We start from the raw sequence: 24,016 nt of genomic DNA, 5'->3' as shown, positions 1-24,016 counted from the left end.
GCACGATGCTACTTTCATGTAAACAAAGATCACCACGTCAATTTTCCTTCCATGCAGAGTATGCCTGTTAGATTTAACCAGTGTTGAATTTGAAATTGAAATGATTGAATGTTAGATTTAAAGCTGCATTAAGTGATCACTTAAGTTAGTTTTATAGTTTTAGTGTTAAGACTTTATGATTTTAATATTTTAGAGCTTTTTAAGATCCTTTATTATTTTAAACTATTACATATACTATAACAGTGATTCTAAACTATTCCTGTGGAACTTGACCAAGTTACTGTGTGACCTTCGTCCACGGGAGAAGACACTTCTTTGCTAGACTAAACATGTCTTTGTTTAAAAATTGTCGTTAAGAACATCCGCTGATATGAAATGTATACAGGACATTTTGCTCATGATTGATCCAAGGTTTCACTCACACACATACATATTGATGGAATTAAGATGTGTTTTGCTCAGTCCAAGGTTTACTGACCTACGTCATCATACCATCACACCATCCTGTGTGTGATGGACCTGACATCCTACGACGCACACACATAGCATAGACACACCCACACACACCCACAGCTGCATATCCACACAGACACTTACACACACACACACACACACACACATTTGCCCCTTTTCCACCAAAGCAGTTCCAGGGCTGGTTCGGGGCCAGTGCTTAGTTTGGAACCGGGTTTTCTGTTTCCACTGACAAAGAACTGGCTCTGGGGCCAGAAAAAACCGGTTCCAGGCTAGCACCAACTCTCTGCTGGGCCAGAGGAAAGAACCGCTTACGTCAGCGGGGGGGGGGGGCGGAGTTGTTAAGACCAACAACAATAACAAGACCGTGAAAGATCGCCATTTTTAAGCGGCGAGAAGCCGCAGCTGTACAAACGCGAAGTCTCATCTCATCTCATTATCTCTAGCCGCTTTATCCTTCTACAGGGTTGCAGGCAAGCTGGAGCCTATCCCAGCTGACTACGGGCGAAAGGCGGGGTACACCCTGGACAAGTCGCCAGGTCATCACAGGGCTGACACATAGACACAGACAACCATTCACACTCCCATTCACACCTACGGTCAATTTAGAGTCACCAGTTAACCTAACCTGCATGTCTTTGGACTGTGGGGGAAACCGGAGCACCCGGAGGAAACCCACGCGGACACGGGGAGAACATGCAAACTCCACACAGAAAGGCCCTCGCCGGCCCCGGGGCTCGAACCCAGGACCTTCTTGCTGTGAGGCGACAGCGCTAACCACTACACCACCGTGCCGCCCGCGAAGTCATCCATTATTATTATTATTATTATTGTTGTTGTTGTTGCTGCTGCTGCTTCTTCCGTGTTGTTTTTGCTTCGATATTCACGCCAAGGTTTAAGCAAACGTAGCGTTGTAACTGACGTATACAGCGACGTAATGACGTGGCACCGCAAGCGATGGAAAAGCAAACTGGTTCTCAGCTGGCTCGCAAGTTGAACGAGTTGTGAACCAGCACCAGCACTGGCCCCGAACCAGCCCTGGAACTGATTTGGTGGAAAAGGGGTAATACACAGATATCAAACAGTGATGTCACTTCATCCACAGATAACACACATATAAAATCTCCTGTATTCTCTCGTCTCATGGGGGACTTGTGAATAAAGATTGCGAACTCATGGGGTTCCTGTCTTTCTTTCGCGACTCACCCCCAGACGTCTGGGTGACACGGGGGGACTGATCTCGAGATGGTGAGGGCCAGAGGTGAAGAAACCTTTCAATGCCCAAAACAGTTAAGTACAAAAATAAGTCCTAAAGTATACTTTAACGTTTTGTGGTTGAAAAATTACTCACACCATAAGAAAGAAAGATAGCACGATGATAACAACTAACAACACTAGTTTCATGTAACCAAACCACAACACTCTCCGTTACATGCAAAAATAACCACACAACCTTAGATTAATAAACTTACCCCATCAGAAAGAGAAACGTCGCCTTGCACACATCAACGCCTCCGATGGAATATGTAGTCCTAGAACACTTCCTTTTGGTTGCGTTTTTTTGCTAGAAATGGTTATCTCCGATGTAACTACCGTGCGTCTGTTTGCTTCGAGTAGTTTCAGCTCCTCTGCGCTCTGTTTAGCTTGCTCATTCCATAGTGAAATTACATGCCTGTATGCAGCTTAAGTAGCCACGAGCTCCGCTCGTATCATACAGCTGATTGGCGAAAAAAACAAACAAAAGACTTAAATCATCATGTGAATGGCCCATATAGTAATTTACCCACACCCCCCAGCAGGCTACAGTTCTGACAAAAACGAGACAATTTGCAACAAAAAATGTATGCTTTTCCAACAAAACAATCTATTATCTGAAATACTGATTGCATTCTTCAAGATCTCAACTTGCACATTATGGAAAAAAACGAAAATCACAAATTTCGAAAAAAAAAAAAAAAAAGCTTCTTTTGCGATTTTCTCGGATTCATTTCGGCCGACATGTGTCCCTGGATTCCGTGATCAGTCACATATGCACACTCACTGGCCACTTTAAGAGGAGCACCTGTACACCTTTCCATTCATGCAGTTATCCAGTCAGGTGTGAATGATACAAGTCACGAGTTTAAGTTAACATTCGTATCATGGGACTTCCGCGAAGATGGCGGACGGGTTAGTAGCATAGCTCGCCCAAGTCGGTACAAATAAATCCACTCAATTTGAGTAACTCAACATACAATCGTCATAAACTTTGAGACGAGTGGTCACCGAAGCCGGAGAAACACTAAACTCGAGAACGGTCTACAAAAGAAGAGGTCTCTGACGAAAGTGAACCTGAAAGTGAAGCGTCAGAGAAAATGGATCACGCTGGACTCGCTAGCATCAGCAGTGATATACGGGACCTCAAGCAAGACTTCCGTAAAGAGCTGACAACGTTTAAAGACGAATTCAAAGGTGAAATGAAACTAGAAATTGCTACCTTAAGACAAGACATACCGTAGAGCTTACAGAAAATCTCAAAGAACTTAGGGAGCAGAAGAAGATGAGCATAACCGAGGTAGGGCTCGACCGATATGTTTTTTTTCAGGGCCGATACCGATTATTATGGAATTGGGATGCCGATAACCGATATGTGCAACCGATAAATGTAAACATTATAATTCACATGAAATTAAACATAGCACACACTGACACAGACCTTCATATCCATGAAATGTATGTTTAATTGTAAAATTGAACATGAAATTTTGTGCAGGGAGATGCCAGCAGCATTTGTACAATAAAGTCAAACATTAGTTAGAATAAAATGAGAAATAAAATAATAATAAAATAAATATTCACCAATAAAAAAATAAATCACTCCCTACTATATTACAGCTCACCATTTTCAGTGGAAAATAAATGAAAATACATGCTGGATTCTTTTACACTAAGAACTAAGTAAGACTTACCAACTTCAAGTAGTTTTTAAATAACAAATCAAGTGTAGGGAGCTGCCTGCAGCATTTTTTAAAAATTAAAATCAAACATACAGTAAAGTAGGCTATCACTCCCTATTAGGAGCGGCTGCTCCTTTAAGAGTATATCGCTTTCCGAATCAGAAGCGCTAGCGAGGAGAATCACTTGCGCAAGAATTATAAATACTAGTCACACCTGGCTTGTTTAAATGTTCAAATAGCGCTTTATAAAGTTACCTAACATATACAAGTGCAATGCGCTTTTTGAGCACGAGTCACGTCATGAAGTTTACTCATCACCATAACAAATAGCCTTCTGTAGGCTAGGCTTGCGCTAGCCTGCAGAACACAAACACTACGTTTTATTTCGTCTTCCCTTGACCACCTCTCTGTATGGCTGTCATTCTACTGTTCGAGTAGAACTACTGACACATTCACAACGTTTCCAGACGGGGATTTAAAAATGACTGCAGCCTACATTATGCTGTTTCAGCGAGACTAGTTGGTTGTAGGCTAATTCAAGTGCTTCCTTCCGTAAGCTAAGTTTGCCTGGCTACACAGATGCAAATGGACAATTTTAACGAGTAGTAGATGAAGAATGTAAACATATAATGATGTTCTGCTTTTGCAACTTGTGTGTTTGTGACTTATTGCGGGAAAAGCAGCGTGTCCTTACCTTGATACGGGCGCCTTGAAACAGTTCAGAGTGTTTAGCTGCGCGTGTCGATTGGCTATATCTCTTGTGCCAAACAAATCAGATGCTGTGGTGGGCGGGACCGTGTTCTTGAACTCAGAGAGGCGAGTGCAGGAAAGGACGTGCAGTGACAGTCGCGTTAGGAACGAAATGGCTGCAAAAAGGCAGGTTATCAGCATATCGGTCGAAATTATGGCCGATACCGATAACCCTAAAAATGCAGAATATCGGCCCAATATATCGGCCAGGCCGATTATCGGTCGACCCCTAAACCGAGGCCCAGGCTCGCATAGCGGAGTTGGAGGAGTACAACACAGAGACAAGCAGCCTCCTAACGAAACTAACCAGACAAACACGCCAGATGCAGGACAAACTAACAGACCTTGAAGCGAGGTTTCAGCGAAATAATGTCAGGATTTTCGGATTGCCTGAGGACACAGAAGGAAGCTCCATGGCAGACTATCTAGACCAACTTCTTATAAAAGACCTGGAACTACCCAAAGGAACCAATCTACAAATCCAACGTGCCCACAGAGCCCTCACACTAAAACATTCGTATCATATATGAGAATATGATCTCGGTGACTCTGACCGTGGCATGTTTCTTTATGCCAGATGCACTGGTTTGAGTATTTCACTCCTAATCATGCAGAAAAATCAAGAGTTTCACAGAATGGTGGGTGGGGGGAACCCGAGTGATAATTCTGCAGGTGGAAACACCTTGCTGATGACAAAGCGCCCAGCAGAAAATGACCAGCGGTGGGTTTCTCAAAAGCATCGTAGCACAAAGATCATCGTTAAATGGTAGAGCGAGCATCACAATGAACACTCTGTCTCCTCTAGTTAAGATGCTCTTAGCGTTAAGAGGCTTTTGGAAAACCCACCCCAGACTGGTTCCAGCCAACAGGAAGACTAGGAATAATCACTCTTTACAACCGTGGTGAGCAGAAAAGCATCTCAGAACACACAACACATCGAACCGTGACGCGGATGGACCACAAGAGCAGAAGATCACCGCATCGGTTTCCACTCCTGTCCACCAAGAACAGGACTCTGAGGCTGCAGTGAGAACAGACCAGAAACTGGACAGCTAAAGATCACCTGGTGTATGTGTGTTTCAACAGAATACTTCTGCATACTCTTATTTTAGTTGCTCATAAACATGTTTGTGGTAGAACGGGAATGAAAAACAGGTCACGGCGAAAACCTGGGACGAACGGGACTGAGTCTGAGGTGTGACTGCCTCCATGTGGCTCACTTGGACACTTACAGCAAATGAAAACACTTCTTTGATAAATATTTTTAAAGCACTTAACCTGGAAATTTTGAAAGTAACGGGTTACGAAATGTCATCGCTATACATTAATACAAGATGTTCTAGACGAAAAAAATTAAGCGGACTTTAGCTTAAAAAAAAAAAAACGTTAAAAGTTGTAACATCAGTCTGTTGGGCCATTTCCCCGAGCGTGGCCGTACTGGATTAGCCAGATACATGGATGTATTCGGAGACGAAAACGAGGGTGGCGCTGTGTGATGCAAGATTCCACGTCTTGCTCATTAGAAGCAAATAGAAGTAGTGGGTCATTCTTCAGTAACGGAACGACATTCACAAGCAAAACGTGGTAACTTTTTTAGTTGCAGTACTCGAGATGATGGTATTAAATAAAAATCACACTGTATGGGGATCTTGTAACCTAAAAGAAAAAAAAAGCATAGAAAAATTAGCTATGTTTAACTCTGATAGCAAAATCTTTTATGAGGAAAGCAAAGTCAGTAACAGAATTACGTCGGAAAAAAACCCCTGAACTTTCATTTCTTAAAATTTAAACCAAGATTTCTCTGAAGTGACACTGAGATACTGAGTTTTAAATATAGTTTTCAGTACATTTTGCCTTGGATTCCATGCTTTAGCAATATCACTGAGCTGACGAATTAAGACAATCTTAATAATTTCATAATTTCAGCCTCTCTGCTGAAGTACAAATGTTTATAAAAGTTTAAGAAAAAGGTCTATTTGTTATTAACCTTTTTTCAATTTTAAATCAAAGGAATATTTTAGTTAATAGGATATTTTATTTTTTTGCGGCCCGGTTTCCATCAAATCCTGCGCTCTGATTGGCTGGCGAGCAGGTCCGTATCCTACGATACGGACCCCGGTTACGGACCTCTGGCGACTCGCTCATTCACAACAACAAACATAGTAGCAATTTTTGTCAACATTTATCTTTATTTTTAAATAAGATTTATTTATAACATGATCAAAAATCTTATAAATTTTTGCCAGCATTTCTCAGGAGAATCGCATTAATTTTACAGCATGGATCGCGATAACGACAGTGTTCACAGCGAACGCGAGTTTTACTACCCTGAGGAAGAAGAAATAAAAGAAAACATTTCAGGAGAAAGCTAAAAACCTCTAACTGCTGCCAACGCCAAGCAAAAACATGGCTGAATCCTGAATGACTCAATTTTGTATAAATAGGGGACTACATAGGCGGCAAAATTTAGTTTTTCTTCTTGCCATGGAAGTGCACTTGTATACCGAGGAGGAAGCCATCTGCATTACAGCCATGAATGAGGATTCAAAATAGCATTAATTTTACAGCATGGATAGCGATACCGACAGTGTTCACAGCGAAAGCGAGCTTTACTACCCTGAGGAAGAAGAAATAAAAGAAAACATTTCAGGAGAAAGCTAAAAACCTGTAACTTGCTAACGCCAAGCAAAAACATGGCTGAATCCTGAATGACTCCTACAGTATTTGTATAAATAGGGGACTACATAGGCGGCAAAATGTAGTTTTTTTCCTGCCATGGAAGTGCACTTGTATACCGAGGAGGAAGCCATTTGCATTACAGCCGTGAATGAGGATTCAAAATGGCGGCTCGGCTCGGTTTTCCCTTTCGGGCGCTCTCGTTTTCTGTTAGAATTTGGTAAAGAAAAAAATAAATACATTATTTACCAGCTTAAGGTCGGTCCGTATGGTGAAATACCGTGACCCTGGCCTTGAATACTGACCTCGGTCAGTACTTTCAAGACCTTGGTCACGGTATTTCACGATACGGACCTCCCAGCTGGTAAATAATATATACTGTATATATATTTTACTTCAGCCTTCAGAAATGTGGGTAAAGAATTAATAATAATAATCAAGTTCAATTTATATATTGCACCTTTCTCAAAACCAAAGGTCGCTTTACAATTATAGGGAAAAGAAAAAAAACGTCCACCAGGTAGAGGTCAGGATGTCATTCCAATGGTGTAGCAGCCACAGTCCCACCAAAAGGTGCAAGAAAACAAGTCCCACACCTCCAGCACAGCCGCCGCCGGGCAACATCACTCGGAACACCACGCCATGGATCCACAAAGCGAGCACAGACGCACCGCCACGCAGAGCGCTGGTATGTCCCAAACCGCCTGCACAGCCGCCACCGAGCAATATCACTCGGAACATCACGCCAAGCACTAAAGCACCGCCGCACAGAGCGCTGGACAACCACGACGTTAAAATGAGCAACGAGCTCACTCACTGCAGTCCACAGCTACGAGCACAGGCATCACCCACGGCAAACCAAGGCCTGGAGGGAACCGACGCCACACCACAACCGGCGGACAGAAATACTCAAACAAAAACAAACATCAAACTACACAAAACACACGCACACAAAAAAAAAAAAAGACCTCCGGTGAGAAGAGGCAGCCAGAACGCGCAGTACGTGCTCTCAACCGAAAACGGAAATAAGAAAAATTAGTTGCTTAATGAGAAAATGAAACTTTTTTCATCTAAGAAAAGTTATATTTAAGTTGATAAAAAAAATAGGAAAATAAAAATTAAATAATAAATAAAAATAACTCAAATTTTTAAAAATTGCTTTTTTTTTGTAATGAAGAAAATTTTCATTTAATATTTTTTTCAAAAATATTGTGAGGAAAACTGAATCATCAACTCAATATCATGAACCGAACTATTAATTAGGTGACTCGTTACATGCCAAGCATATCCCACATATCTTATGCTAAATTCAGAATAAGGCCAAAACCGGAATATCCAAACGGAATATGCTGTTTATACAATTTGTATCAAATTCTGCATATTGTCATATTCGGAATAATACTGGAAGATGAGTGTGCATGTAAACGTCCTGAGCGTGCTGCGTCCCACACTCACACTCGGCCCGGCTTATGCCTCGGTCACAACCGGCCGTACGTGCTCCTACGGCCGGTCTACGTGCAAAAAACGCAAGAAATGCACGGAGGGCGCGCGTGAAACGCACGGAGGGCGCGCGTGTGACGTGCTGATTTTCGAGCCGCAGACCGGCCACAGAGGTTCTTTGTCATGTCAAACAAACTCTACGGGTGCTTACGTTTTTTTCAGGTTGCAAGACAAACTTACGGCCAACGTGCGTCTTTCTCCATGAACAAAAAAAAAATGCAGTGATTTGGGAAACGCCAAAAATCGCAAGGCCAAAAAATCGTACGTCCGGTTGTGACCTAGGCTTTAGCGAGTGTATTACCATATCCTACAGGAGAAATAAGATTCGATTACAGTTCGTACGGAATCACAGACGTCCCAGAGCTTTAACCCTGTGGAAACGAGGCGTGCCGGATTATTTGAACCAACAGCAAAAAAAAAAAAAAAAAACCTTGGATGTGAGACAGAAAATAAACTATATGCTTGTATAATTATGTAATAACGTATTTAATCCTCTCTCTCTCGCTCTCTCAATGGCTTGTTTACCTTCTTCCATTACTGTAATTCTAACCAATGAATGAAAAGTCATTTCTTACAAGCGTTTTTACAGATATTTACCAATTTCGCTCTGATTCAGACTCGACAAACGGACTAATAGGTGTAAAAGCGTCCTAAGTGACTCCTTGTTCCGAACACTGTGATATCAGGGAATGAAATGGGCTGGACTGAATCATCCTTTATCTGAGCACGCTTACCTTTACACACGTCCATGAGGATGAGAACCTCCCACACGTCACCGCCTCCTACAGCCGTCACGCTCGAATCCACGTAGCCCACGATGTTCTTATGGCCGGAGAGATCCCTCTGTGTGCACACGTGAGCACACACACACACACACACACACACACAAAGGGCGCCATTATAGCTGCTAATCTTCATAGTCAACATTACTGTTAGTCATGCGACTCTTTTTAGCTAAATTACACTCTCATTTGCAAGTATTTATAGAGATATAATAATGTAAATTATAGAATGTCATCATTACAAATAATGACAGTGCTTTATAAACTTTGACGTATAAGCTGAGAGCTGTGATATTCAGAAAACACACTCACCATGATTTGAATTTCTCGGCGACACACCTGCAGGTCGTGTTCGTTATTCACGTACATTCTCTTCAGCGCACAGCGAACACCCTGATTGGTCCGAACCAAAAACACGATAGCAAAACCACCTGTAAAAAAATTAAAAAAAATTTTTTTGACTCTTACTCATCCTTCTGTTTCATTACGTCACCGAGTGTTTTGGCCGAGGAGCTGGTAAAGCTCCGTTTGAGCCAAGTCGCATGTCTTTATAATATGTGTGAGACTGAGCGGGACTGTGGAACAGAGGTGGACAAAGTCTCATCTCATCTCATTATCTCTAGCCGCTTTATCCTTCTACAGGGTTGCAGGCAAGCTGGAGCCTATCCCAGCTGACTACGGGCGAAAGGCGGGGTACACCCTGGACAAGTCGCCAGGTCATCACAGGGCTGACACATAGACACAGACAACCACTCACACTCACATTCACACCTACGGTCAATTTAGAGTCACCAGTTAACCTAACCTGCATGTCTTTGGACTGTGGGGGAAACCGGAGCACCCGGAGGAAACCCACGCGGACACGGGGAGAACATGCAAACTCCGCACAGAAAGGCCCTCGCCGGCCACGGGGCTCGAACCCAGGACCTTCTTGCTGTGAGGCGACAGCGCTAACCACTACACCACCGTGCCGCCCCCGGTGGACAAAGTACCCAACTAAATTACTTGAGTCAATGTACAGATCCCGCTGGTCAAATGTTACTCCGATACAAGTGAAAGTTCTCCAGTCAAATTTTTACTTAAGTTAAAGTACTGAAGTACTTGCTTTTAAAAATACTTAGGTATTAAAAGTACATTTTCTACGGAAGCTGCGAGAGGCCCTTCATATAATCTTTTTTTATTCACCTTGTTATCCTGAGATAACGATCTCGAGAAAACAACACAACTAATTCGAGATCTCGAGAAAACAAAATCGTTATTCGGAGATAACGACATAATTAATTCAGGATGTCGAGAAAACAACACAACTAATTCGAGATCTCAAGAAAACAAAACAATTATTCCGTGATCTCGAGAAAACAGCTGAGATTTCTAGCAGAGCTGCGCCCCCCTGTGGGTCAGACAACGAAGACTTAGAAATTGGCGGACATGTAACAGAGCAGAAATGGCTTTTTACGATGCCTTGAGAGAGAGAGAGGGCCAGTCTTCTGCGGAGGTGCCGTGGACTAATTCTGAAATTATCCCTTATTAAAAGACTTAATGCAATCTCTCCCTGTGTCAACCCCCGATCAAAATATTGCCTTATTAGGTGATCGATTATTCCAGACATTCTAATGACCAAAGTTGCGTCTATAGAGATCTTGCAGTCACGTGACCGGAAAGTACACAGCCGCCATCTTGTCGGTCAACAGCACAGCTGAATACTGCTGCACTCGTGTACAGAATGGATCAATTTCAACCGACGGACTACACGGCTCATTTATCTAATGAACAGATAACTAGATATGTCTAAAATAAACGATCTACAGATTAGTGACCCTTATGGCTTACCGGACGGAGTTTTCACGACCGTGTCAGTGGATATGGAACTGCCAGCGGAATACCCGGACGTGTATAATTACCTCATCAACTTTCCCTCGCTGTTCAGTGGTGAAGCACTGCGTGCTTATAAATCTCTAGACAGTTATCTTTATAGAAATTCAGGATTTGTCAGCGACTCAGATGTGGCATCTTGTAAACAAGAAAATGATCCTCACTGGATGGGTAAGTCACTTAAGTATTGAGTATAGCACTGACCAGCCGATTATAGAATAGAATAAGGTAATTCCAGCTGTAATTCCAAATCGTCCGTCTTGTTTACCTGGCGTTGGAGAGGTAGAGGCTTAGCAGTGGAGATTTGAGTGGCTGTTTTCTGAGCTTAGTCAACAGGCCGGCTCTGCCTGCAGCCTCGCTTTTGCTCCCGGCACCGCCTCCTTCGCTTTGCTTCCAATAACAATCCACGGAGACCCCGCTGGTCTCACTATCTCGTCCGGAATGTTTTTTTTTTTTCTCGTCCGGAATGTTGTGCATGCGATGGAAATCGCTACAAACCGTCATTTTCTGCTGGAAACCAATGTCCAGTAAGTCCATACGGTTGTAGTGGATATTGAAGTCCGGTACAGACGAACAACACGCAAAAATACACACAAAAAACATAAAAAACGTGCACAGGTAGGGAGAGCTTGTAGCCGCAGCCGTTGTAGTAGAATTGTATATAGTAGGTTTTTCCAGAAGAAAAGGTAGAAGTAAAACCAGAAGTAGAAGTAGAAGGCGGAAATATGGCGTTTGACCGACAAGATGGCGTCTGTTACAATCTGGCTCGGCTGTGACGTCACATGCAAGTGCTCCATACAGAATGAGAAATAGCCCCAAAGTCAGCATATCACAAGTCTCTTGGAGCACCTGAATGAACCATTTCTCAGCTGTTTACTCGAGATCACGGAATAATTGTTTTGTTTTCTCGAGATCTCGAAATAACGGTTTTGTTTTCTCGAGATCTCGAATTAGTTGTGTTATTTTCTCGAGATCCTGAATTAATTATGTCGTTATCTCGGAATAACAAGGTGAATAAAAAAAAGGATTATATGAAGGGCCTCTCTCGGCTTCCGTAATTTTCTGTCAACGCATTGTTGTATTATTGTCACAACACTTACAAAACCTAACACCGTTACCAAAGACAGAAATGTGAACTCACAAAATGAACGCATGCTGTGCCATCATGGTGGTTTAACGTTAAGCTAGCTAGTCAGCGAAGCTCCACCTGACATGCTAGCAAACTCTTTTCAAACTCAAAATCATATTGGGTAGCTAACGCTACTGGAAAAGAAAGATTTCTACATTCTGTTTATTTGGCAAGATTACGCTAAAACATATTTCTGAACGGACTTCAGATAAGTTAACGTTATTTATGTTAGCATAACTCTGTTTTTACATGCTAACTAACAGTGTCCAAGTTAACTAGCTATGTGTAAACGTTAGCCGTGGACAAGGCTACGGCAACTTGGTGGGTAAATCCATAGAAAGTTATTTGACTAACCAGACTGCACAGCTATTGTAGCGTTATCGCTAGCTCTAAAAGCACAGACAGCTTCATTGCAAGCTTTCTCTTGGACCAAAACGTTTACATTCCTCAATATGCTTCCGCATATCGGACGGCGAGTTTTTATAGGCCGTGATGTGGTTCGTTTTCGGCAAACAAAGCAAACGTTTAAAACGAAACGAATCTTTAATCCTTTCAGAAAACTGAAACATGGGTTCATGGGCCATGAGTGCGTGCATTCTCCAGAAGAACCGCCTCCTTCCATTCTGCCATCAACTGATCGTGTTAAATAACGCTGCTGGGAAATCACTGAACTTGATTTTATCCAGTCTATGGACGTGATGTGACCTTAGTGATTACTGATCGGCTCTCAGTGTCACCTGCGAAAAAAACAATCACGTTTTCGAAAAGAAAAGAAAAGAAAAGAAAAAACATCCACTTTCAAAGCTGCTTCATAGTAACGAGGACCTTGATGGAAATGTAATGGAGTGAAAAGTACGATATTTGCCTTTCAAATGTAGTGAAGTTAAAGTCATAAGTTTCCAAAAATAATAATACTCAAGTCAAGTACAGATACTCAAAAAGTGTACTTCGTTACTGTCCGCCTCTGCTGTGGAATCAGGACCCCACAGGTCGATAAGACAACAAAGCACAAACGTATTAAATGTGTCTCATGTCAAGTATTCCCGCTTTCCAGTGGTATTGAAAGTCACATTGTGTCACTTTGCATCAAAGAGTTGGATTTGTTCTTGCAGCCTTCAGGTCACTTGCACAGAAAAAGCATCAAATTTCTATTCCTGGTATCTAAACAATGATATTCAGTTCAACAGCGCCATCATGTGGATGTTCAGAGAATCTCAGAGGACAGGTGAGTGAATGCCCAATCATGGAAATATCGGTCATTTCATAAACACCCAGAAATGCACCATTAGTGCATCCGTCCTCTTTAGTCATATTGGATTTGTTTTACAGGTTGAGGTGGAGTAGTACAGGAGTATCTCTAGGATTTCAGTCCCATCCAATCCAATCCATGGACATTTTTTGGATTTCTCCAAATCTTTTCCTCATTTTCTCCCCAACTACCTACTGGTGAGGGTGGGGCAAACAGCTGCTTGCCGTCAAAACGTGCCCATCTCGAATAGGTCTAACTACATATAAGTACTACTACATAGGGGTGTTCACACGGCAACTTTTACTCCGGTGTAGCACCGGGGCTGCCCCGGTAGAGCGTTCACACAGTACAAAGTTATACCGGTGTCGCCCCTGAAAGCTGCTTAAACCGGTGCGAATCTAACCCTGCTCGGGAGGTGGTTTAAGAAATTTACTCCGGAGTAAATGCTAGTTTGCGGGGCAGCACCGATATAAAATGGGACGTCTGAACGCTACAGGGGTAGACTCGCTACGTGTGAGGAGAGTTGATTACATACGGGCATTGCATAATTTGCATCCTGGTATTTTGCGCTTCCAAAATGGCGAATATCAACAACGACAGAACTGCGTGTCTTCCAGTGTTGCCAGATTGGGCGGTTTTAAGTGCATTTTGGCGGATTTGAACATATTTTGGGCTGGAAAACGTCAGCAGTATCTGGCAACACTGGTGTCTTCGTCCACGTTGTTTTCCTGGTGCTTGGTGATGCCATGACAACCGGGAAAAGGAAGTACATTTTCACGCATGCGCATATTTCATTTCCGCATTATTACTATCGTATAGCACGGTCGCAAAAACTGCCGTGTGAACGCAAGTGGGGCTGCACCGGTGCTGACACGCTTCTCTCTAGTAAGCAGGATTGTGACGTGTGAACGCTCTACAAAATTTACACCGGTGTAAGATATATCGCAACAAAATACATCGGTGCAGCATCGATGCAAATATGTGCCGTGTGAACACCCCTCATGACACGCCCACTTCGCAGAGCCACTATCTTGAATTACATTACAGCCATTTAGCAGAGCAACGTACAACATACCCATAAGCCTTGCTCAAGGGCACTTCAGCCTTTCCTGCTGGTCCAGGGAATTGAACCAGTGTCCCAAAGCTGCTTCTCGAACCATCATGCCATGGCTCATGGTATCTCCCCATCTTGCACACTACGCCAGCCTTATTAGACCTTGGGTTACAGTACACTCGGGGGTGTGTCACATGACCACTCATCTTGCGACACAGGGCAGTGTAACACAACGTAGTGGAGCAAAGCGCTATCTGCCCTCTTCAGCATACGCGAGCCATCCTGGAGAACGAAGGAAGAACGACCAAAAGCCTCTTAATGCTAAGAGTGTCTTAACTTGTAGAGACAGCATTCATTGGGCTGCTCGCGCTACCATTTAACGATGATCTTTGTGCTGCGATGCTTTTAGGAAACTCGGCACAGTTTTGCAATGGACAGCTGTGGCAATATTGGGACCCAAACTGGCCGTCGACCACTGACAGGGTGAACACTTTTCTGTTGTGAAGTTATTATATCTGCACATATATATCTCCAATTATATCTGCACATTTCTATTTAAAACCAACCCCAGATTTTTTTTCCCCTACTATATGGAAGTGAAACATGGTGCACACTTGCATCCCACATTCACCTACTGGAAATGTTTCATCAAAGATCACCGAGACAGATCCTGAAGATCCAACAGTGGCACAAGGTGTCAAACTTTGAAGTTCTGAGAAGAGCAAACTCTAGCACCATCGAGACCATGACCTACAGCAACCGCCTGAGGCGGCTCAGCCATGTGTGCAGAACGCCAGACCGCCACTTAGCAAAACAGCTGCCGTTTAATGAGTTTGCTAATGGGAGCAGATCACATATGGCCCTTTTCCACTACCCTTTTTCAGCTCACTTCAGCCCGCTTCAGCTCACTTCAGCCCGACACGGCTCGCGTTTCGACTACCAAAGAACAGCACGACTCAGCTCGCTTCAGCCCTGCTTAGCCCCTAAAACTCGCACCGTTTTGGAGTGGGGCTGAAGCGAGCCAAACCGTGCCGAGTGAGGCTGGGGGCGTGAGCAGACACTCCCCTGTGCACTGATTGGTGAGGAGGAGTGTCCTCACATGCCCACACACTCCCCGCCAGCACGCTGGGATCTGTAAACACCGTAAACCCGGAAGAAGAAGAATTACGAATTACGAGAATTTCTGAAGCCTTATGCGCCTCGCCTCATCTATACGCTCTTGCCAGTATCTGTTGGCGTTGTCGGTGACAACAAGCCACAGCACCAAGACCAGCAACACTAACGACTCCATGTCCTCCATGTTTATTGTTTACTATTCGGGTCGTGAGACTACCGCTTAAAAGCTCACTGATGTCACTGTTTGCGCTGCTTAACGACATCACCTGACGTCCACCCACTTTCGCTAACTCCACCCAATGTTTCCACCCACTTCCAGCCAGCACGGTTCAGCGCGGTTGTAGTCGAAATGCAACTCCAACAGCCCCGCTCAGCCCGACTCAGCACGGCACGGCTCAGCCCGACTCAGCCGCGTTTGTAGTGGAAAAGCGGCAATAGCAGCCTGAGGAAAAGGTGAAAGGACTGGATCAAGGAGGACCTGAAGATCTTTGATCTAAAGAAAACGGACTGGTACAAGTTTACGGCTGACTGTCCTACCTGGAAACACCACACTCTGAACGCCAACCATCTATGCAAAAATAGACAAATGGCATGCTGAGGAAAAGCACGGCAGACGCCACAGAAGTCAGCCATCGTTAGCCATGACGGGGACCATAAGTAAGCATGTCCAGATATATAGATACGCATATCCCACAGATACAGTAAAAGAGCTCTTCGGTACAAAGGCACTCCAGGATGTGAAATCAAAACAGAATAAGTATCGTAAGCCTACAGACATTTTCTGGTCAAGTGCAAATAAGAGAAGGTGCACGTAAACAAATAATGGAAGTAGTAGCATCTACCACCTCAAGATTAAAGTCAAGAAAACCCATAAGACCAAGAAGGAAAACTTCAACATCAAACCTTCCTGAAGACAGGAATGGAACCAAAATGTTCCCAGAGGTGGGGAACTAATAAAGGACCCCACCAATCCACTACCTGGCTTCCTCAACCAAACTAGAAGACAGTGGACTCAAGCAAACAGGCTTGGATCAAGACGTAATAATAATAAAGTTCAATTTATATCGCACCTTTCTCAAAACCCAAGGTCACTTTACAATTATAGGGAAAAAAAAAAAGTCCACCAAATAGAGGTCAGGATGTCATTCCAATGGTGTAGCAGCCACAGTCCTGCCAAAAGGCGCACGAAAACAAGTCCTACACCGCCAGCACAGCCGCCGCCGGGCAACATCACTCGAACACCACGCCATGGATCCACAAAGCGAGCACAGTCGCACCACCACGCAGAGCGCCGGCATGTCCCAAACCACCTACATAGCCACTGCGATGCCACCGAGCAACATCGCTCGGAACATCACGCCAAGCACTAAAGCACCACCGCACAGAGCGCTGGGAGCAACAAGCTCACTCACTGCAGTCCACAGCTACGAGCACAGGCATCACCCACGGCAAACCAAGGCCTGGAGGGGACCGATGCCACGCCACAACCGGCGGACAAAAACACTCAAACAAAAACAAACATCAAACTACACAAACACAAAAAAGAAAAACAAAAGAGAAAAAATAAAAAGCCCCGGTGAGAAGCGGCAGCCAGAGTGCACACGGTGTACTCTCAACCGGAAATTTTTTTGGGGGGGGGGCTGCCAGAACAGCCGCCAGTTTGCATCGTTGGGGCTACATAGGAGTCCCCATGTCAGGAATCTCCACAAGACACTGACCACCTAGTGTTGCATTGCCCAGTAACAGCTGTGCCAGGGGGCTACGCCACTATACATGAAGGAGGCAACACCTTTAACAACTAGCTTAGAGATGCTCATCATTAAATTTTTTTTCTATCCACATTCACTGGATATGAGCAATCGTACGCTCTGATTGGCTACTCTACTACCAGGCTATCAGCTCATATACCGTGAGCAGAGAAAAAAAACTGGCGGCGCGTGTTACTGAACCAACCGAGGATGAAATAAAAACTCTACTTGAAAACAAAACCCCAAAAAATAAAAAAATTAAAAAAGCAACAAAATATGGAATAAAAGTATTTGATGGTAAAAACATTGTTTTTCCAAGAATTATTATTACAGTATTGTTATATTATAATAATGTTATATTACTGTATAAAGTTGTTATTTATCGAATTTGCAAAAAATAACAATAAAAATGCTCTGTTTCTTAAAATCCAGTGAATATGGATAGAATAAAACTCCACTCAATCTCGTCGTACATGGCTTAAGCTGGGCATACACTGTGCGATTTTTGGCCCGATTTTGACACGATTTTCACTCGTGCGACTATTTTGGAGATCGGGCCGAGTTTTGGCTCAATCGTGCGTCTCGGACCGTGTAGTATATATGGGGTAACGACAAGCGGTTAACACCTCACGACCTCCTCCCGATCGATCGGATGAAAATCAAACCTGTTTGAAATCCTGAGCATCGGATCCAAGCATCGGATCGTATAGTGTGAGAACAGGAATCGTAAGCTGCGTGTTGTTTACCCCTGCGATTCACTCGTACCGTACAGTGTGAGCAGCAGCTGAATACCGCGATTGAAAAAAATCGCACAGTGTATGCCCAGCTTTACAGCTGACTCGGTGCTACGCGCCTCATTGGCTATCAGCTCATGTACAGCTTGATTTCGTGGAATAATCGTTAATTATATATAACACACACATCAAAAAGAGTGTGCAGCGAATGAACCAGCAAGCTGGCAAACTGACATCAGAATGAACCGAGACCGTTTAAAGCAGCTTGGGTTTTCTCGACGAACAGATTGCACACTTGAAATGAAAAGCGTTTCATTTAAACCTCAATCGTGAAAAATTAATAAATCAATCATATATACACTCAGGGTATACAAACTTTTGCACTCGAGTGTCTGTTGAGGATCATAGTGTGTCCAATAGCCAGGTTCGGTACGTGTGTTACAGCAGTAATAACCCCCATTATTCAGTCTGCTCTACTCCACTGTACTGAATGTTATTTATACCACAGCGCTGTTGATTAATTTTCGAGAACAGCGTCTCCGACTGTAGTGCCGGATCCAAATTACAGGTTATGATAATGAATGCATTATCATTTCCCTAGTAACAGCTAATCACTGGAATGGTGAATCTTTTTTTTTTTTTTAAACATGATGTCTCGTCACTATGATGAAAGTATACGGTTATATTTATAAGGACTCTCAGATGTCAGAGATTCACAAAGGGTGTAGGTTTTCCGCCATGGGAACGTCTTCAGGCCAGAGGAGTTTGGACTCCTTTGCGGTTTCTCTGTAACATGAAAAGCTGCTCCGTTGGGTTTTTTTTCTGTCTCATTCATTCAAAACAGGCGCTAACTTGTAGACATTTCACAATACTAAGATGATGTGTCATTCGTTCATAAATAAGACTTCCAAATTGCTGCTGTGTAGGAGCGATAAGTAAACACTTCAGGATGAACTCGAATTGGAAAATCTAATTGAAAAACTTTGCGCACTGTAAAAAAAGAATAGTTGAGAATACTTGAAATTTCAAGGCAACAGTCTGCATTAAGAATTTTATGTTTTGCCAATGATGTATGCCCATGATAATCCAAACTATGATAAAACTGTTATCTTTATTAAGAATTCTTAATTAAGTCAATTTTCAATTCCTCATTCTGCCAACATAGATTTCTCTTTTTGCTGAACAGTGGCATTCACAGTAGTACAAAAAGGCAATTGAGGTTATCAGACTTTTTGGGGGGGCTTTTTTCACCTCTATTTGGATAGGACAGTGTAGAGACAGGAAATGAGCAGGAGAGAGGGACGGGGAAATGACCTCGGGTCGGAATCGAACCCGGGTCCCTGGATTTATGGTATGGCGCCTTATCCACCTGAGCCACGACGCCATACCCACGACGTGGGTTTTAAAAATTTTTGTAATTGTGTAGAACAATGAAAAAAGGCATGTATAGTTTAATGATAAATTGTGATAACCTCGGGGGCGTTGTGGCTCAGGTGGATAAGGCGCCATACCATAAATCCGGGGACCTGGGTTCGGTTCCGACCCGAGGTCATTTCCCGATCCCTCCCCGTCTCTCTCTCTCCTGCTCATTTCCTGTCTCTATGCTGTCCTATCCAAATAGAGGTGAAAAAAGCCCCAAAAAAATCTAAAAAAAAAAATTGTGATAACCTCAATTGCCTTTTTGCACTACTGTGAATGCCACTGTTCAGCAAAAAGAGAAATCTATGTTGGCAGAATGAGGAATTGAAAATTGACTTAATTAAGAATTCTTAATAAAGATAACAGTTTTATCATAGTTTGGATTATCATGGGCACATCGTTGGCAAAACATAAAATTCTTAATGCAGACGGTTGCCTTGAAATTTCAAGTATTCTCAACTATTTTTTTTACAGTGCGGTAGTAATACTTCGCATTATCATGACACCGATTATGTTTTATACAAGAACACGTCGTGGAGTTTTCTTAATTTAGTTTTCTGCTTATATAAAGTTGCGGTGTTTGATCATGAGTCAGATTTGCTTGGTCAGGATCTGAGACACGAACAGTCTTTTCTTGGTCAGAAGACTGTCAGCATTACAAGTTTGAGGAGAGTCAAGAAATTGTCGAATCATCGCTATCAAGGAATATGATGTAAGATTCGTCAAACTAGGTGAGAAAATATTTTAAAAAATCAAACATGCTAGACTTTTCATCGGAGTGTCTCTTGGGACGTCCCAGACACCACATCTTCGGATTACGTCACACTACAAGACCGGTTCATCGTTCCTGACATTTGTATTCAGGAAATTTATCAGCTACTGATAAATTCCCTGATCTGATCTGATCTGATCCCGACATAAACCATGACCTTTATCTGATCATCCTGACCTTCAGCAAGAGTTTCCTCCACGGTGACCTGATGATGTCCGATGGTGAAGGTCCGGCCGATGAAGTTCCCCCCGACTCCACTGGATCCTCCTCCGCCTCCAGAACCAGGACCAACACTAACCAGCTCCCTCCGAGAGTCGAAGAACTTCTTCATGCTGAGGTTCTTGACCGAGACTGTTCCACCTCCTCACGAGCTGGGTTATCAGACACAAATGACCCAGAAGTAAATAACAGGGTTCCAGTAGACTAGTGTTAATGAGGGATGTGTAATAGATCTGAAACCCTTTAATAAGACTCAGAGGCTGCCTCAGCTGCCCTGGGAGACATAGCACGATATAATCCTTTATCATTCACGGTGTCATGTACCGTACGATATTACAGTATTTATGGTAATAACGGTTCTCTAACAACATCTGTTTCCTGGTGTTAGTGAGCTCTGTCTGGCTATAATAATATAAACCTAGCAGGGGGAAAAAGAGCTAAACTGTCCACTGACACTCAGATAAACCCCTGAGGGAAAACAAGAACACATCTTTCCCGACCTTAAACCCTTCCTGTGAGATGAACACACACACACACAGCTGGAGGTGTTTTGGGGCCAATTTCAGTCGACTGTGATTTCGGTCATTCAGCAAGCTAATGCTAATGCTAACGCTAATGCTAACGCTGTAATGTCTGACGGATGACAGGCAGCACTTAGCCAGCTAGCAACACAGCAGTAAACACAGCCGTACACCATATAACGGTGTAATTACGGCTAACCACGCGTCACTAACATTTTATTAACGTCCTTTCAATTAAAGGAGCACAAATACACAAACTGGCTAATCCAAACCAGCTAAGCTAACTCGCTACACTGACAGAACGGACGGATGTGAAACTAAACTATCATCTTAGCTTAGCCTGTGCAGCTAGCTATCCCGAGAAAATCATAGCAAAAACAATGATATGTACAGCGCTGACGATTTGCATCGGCAGACGCGAATTTTTAAACTAAAGGTTCATTTTAGGATTAAGAGATTTCATGTCTGTTGGGGGGAGAAGGAAAAAAACACCCAACGTCGCAAATCTAGCGACAAATACAAGCTGTCAGTACGCAATCCGCGTACGCATGCGCAGTGGCAATCGGGACGTCGAAGTGTGAAACTCGTGCGCATGCGCAGTGGGTCACTTTGACATGTCCTTATTTTTGAAAGAAAAGCAGTGTTCTTTTCAATGAAGATCACTTTAAACTAATCAGAAATACATTCTATACATTGCTAATGTGGTAAATGACTATTCTAGCTGCAAATGTCTGGTTTTTGGTGCAATATCTCCATAGGTGTATAGAGGCCCATTTCCAGCAACTCTCACTCCAGTGTTCTAATGGTACAATGTGTTTGCTCATTGCCTCAGAAGGCTAATGGATGATTAGAAAACCCTTGTACAATCATGTTAGCACAGCTGAAAACAGTTGAGCTCTTTAGAGAAGCTATAAAACTGACCTTCCTTTGAGCAGATTGAGTTTCTGGAGCATCACATTTGTGGGGTCGATTAAATGCTCAAAATGGCCAGAAAAATGTCTTGACTATATTTTCTATTCATTTTACAACTTATGGTGGGAAATAAAAGTGTGACTTTTCATGGAAAACACAAAATTGTCTGGGTGACCCCAAACTTTTGGACGGTAGTGTACATACACGGTGCGATTTGTCAAAAAAACAGAAGGGGGGATGGGTTTGTTTGTTTTTTAATCATGAAACGTCACAAAATTAAGGTAACAATAGGCTAACAGCTCAATAACATCCGATTATATCAAATGAATAACACTAAATGAAAACGAACACTAAACCAGAGATAGTAAATTAATCTTCCTATCTCTCTGACTAAATACACGAACACTAACACACAACAAAGTTTGCATTGCTTGTCGCGTTGCTGTGATGTTTCTCTCCCTCCAGATTAAATGGACAGTGACTCGAAAATCACTAAAATACATGAATACTAAATGAACAGTTTGCTCTGATGGCGCAGTTCATGTGGCCTTTTCTGCTTTCCCGTCGGTGCGCTATCCGCCGCGTTTCGCCCTTCTTTAATCCACATTTCTGCGAATTTCTCAGCAGGGAAGGAACGCACGTCTGGCCCATTGACAGCGAGGAAAAGAAGGCTGTCAGTGTGGATACATTCATTCTGTTGCGCTCATCAGTAAGGATGTGATTCATGGCGCTAAATCCATGTTCACACTCTGGATATTGTTATTATCTACAATGTATCTATTTGCTGGGGACGTTCGTGAACATCAAAGCTGCCACTTCGGGTCATTTTGAAAGTGAGTGCAATGTAGACCATAGAAAACTGTGTCACAACATGCCTGTCATGTCAACTTTTTTTTTTGGTTTGTTTGTTTTATTGACGGGGTTGTCCCCGAGGATTTTTTTCAGCAGAGATAAAAACCAGAGGGGGGGATGAACCCCACCATCCCCCCCAGCAAATCGCACCCAGTACATACAGTACTGTGCAAAAGTCTAAGGCACCCTATTTTTTATTTCTTCATACAAACTTTGTTATAGATTTCTATTTTATATGGTGGTGTAGTGGTTAGCACTGTCGCCTCACAGCAAGAAGGTCCTGGGTTCGAGCCCAGCGGCCTTTCTGTGTGGAGTTTGCATGTTCTCCCCGTGTCTGCATGGGTTTCCTCCGGGTGCTCCGGTTTCCCCTACAGTCCAAAGACATGCAGGTTAGGCTAATTGGTAGCTCTGAATTGACCGTAGGTGTGAATGGTTGTGTGTCTATGAGTCAGCCCTGCGATAACCTGGCGACTTGTCCAGGGTGTACCCCACCTCTTGCCCATAGTCAGCTGGGATAGGCTCCAGCTTGCCTGTGACCCTGTAGAACAGGATAAGCAGCTACAGATAATGGATGGATGGTTGTTCTACATCATCGAGTCAGTATTAACTAGCTTTGACCTTAGTTTGATGTAACCTTGGATTTTTCTATCCTGGCTCAAAGTAGGTGGTGTAGTGGTTAGCACTGTCACCTCACGGCAAGAAGGTTCTGGGTTCGAGCCCAGCGGCCGACGAGGGCCTTTCTGTGTGGAGTTTGTATGTTCTCCCCGTGTCTGCACGGGTTTTCTCCGGGTGCTCCAAAGACATGCATTGGTGGCTCTAAAATTGACCATAGGTGTGAATGGTTGTTTGTCTGTATGTGTCAGCCCTGCGATAACCTGGCGACTTGTCCAGGGTGTACCCCACCTCTTGCCCATGGTCAGCTGGGATAGGCACCAGCTTGCCTGTGACCCTGTAGAACAGGATAAGCGGCTACAGATAATGGATGGATGGTTGTTCTACATCATCGAGTCAGTATTAACTAGCTTTGACCTTAGTTTGATGTAACCTTGGATTTTTCTATCCTGGCTCAAAGTAGGTGGTGTAGTGGTTAGCACTGTTGCCTCACGGCAAGAAGGTTCTGGGTTCGAGCCCAGTGGCCGACGGGGGCCTTTCTGTGTGGAGTTTGTATGTTCTCCATGTGTCTGTGTGGGTTTTCTCTGGGTGCTCCAAAGACATGCAGGTTAGGCTAATTGGTGGCTCTAAATTGACCGTAGGTGTGAATGGTTGTGTGTCTATGTGTCAGCCCTGCAATAACCTGGCGACTT

The 24,016-nt window shown here is 43.5% G+C and overlaps 1 protein-coding gene across 2 annotated transcripts in view; it reads right to left on the bottom strand.

The window, feature by feature from the left end:
- The window catches only part of aak1b (AP2 associated kinase 1b), an 82,997-nt gene extending 61,511 nt beyond the window's left edge, over positions 1-21,486 (bottom strand). For both annotated transcript variants that reach the window (XM_060908327.1, XM_060908328.1), the window contains exons 1-3: positions 20,386-21,486; positions 9,428-9,546; positions 9,068-9,176 (exon numbers count right to left, since the gene is read on the bottom strand). In XM_060908327.1, the coding sequence (XP_060764310.1) occupies positions 9,068-9,176; positions 9,428-9,546; positions 20,386-20,539 (382 nt within the window). In that variant the 5' untranslated portion in view covers positions 20,540-21,486. The remainder of the gene's footprint in view (positions 1-9,067; positions 9,177-9,427; positions 9,547-20,385) is intronic.
- Positions 21,487-24,016: the final 2,530 nt, after the last annotated feature.

Source organism: Neoarius graeffei, chromosome 25, assembly GCF_027579695.1.
Source record: "Neoarius graeffei isolate fNeoGra1 chromosome 25, fNeoGra1.pri, whole genome shotgun sequence".
NCBI classification, from domain to species: domain Eukaryota; kingdom Metazoa; phylum Chordata; class Actinopteri; order Siluriformes; family Ariidae; genus Neoarius; species Neoarius graeffei.
The sequence above is the reverse complement of the archived record's forward strand: the minus strand, read 5'-3'. Positions and strand labels throughout refer to the sequence as shown.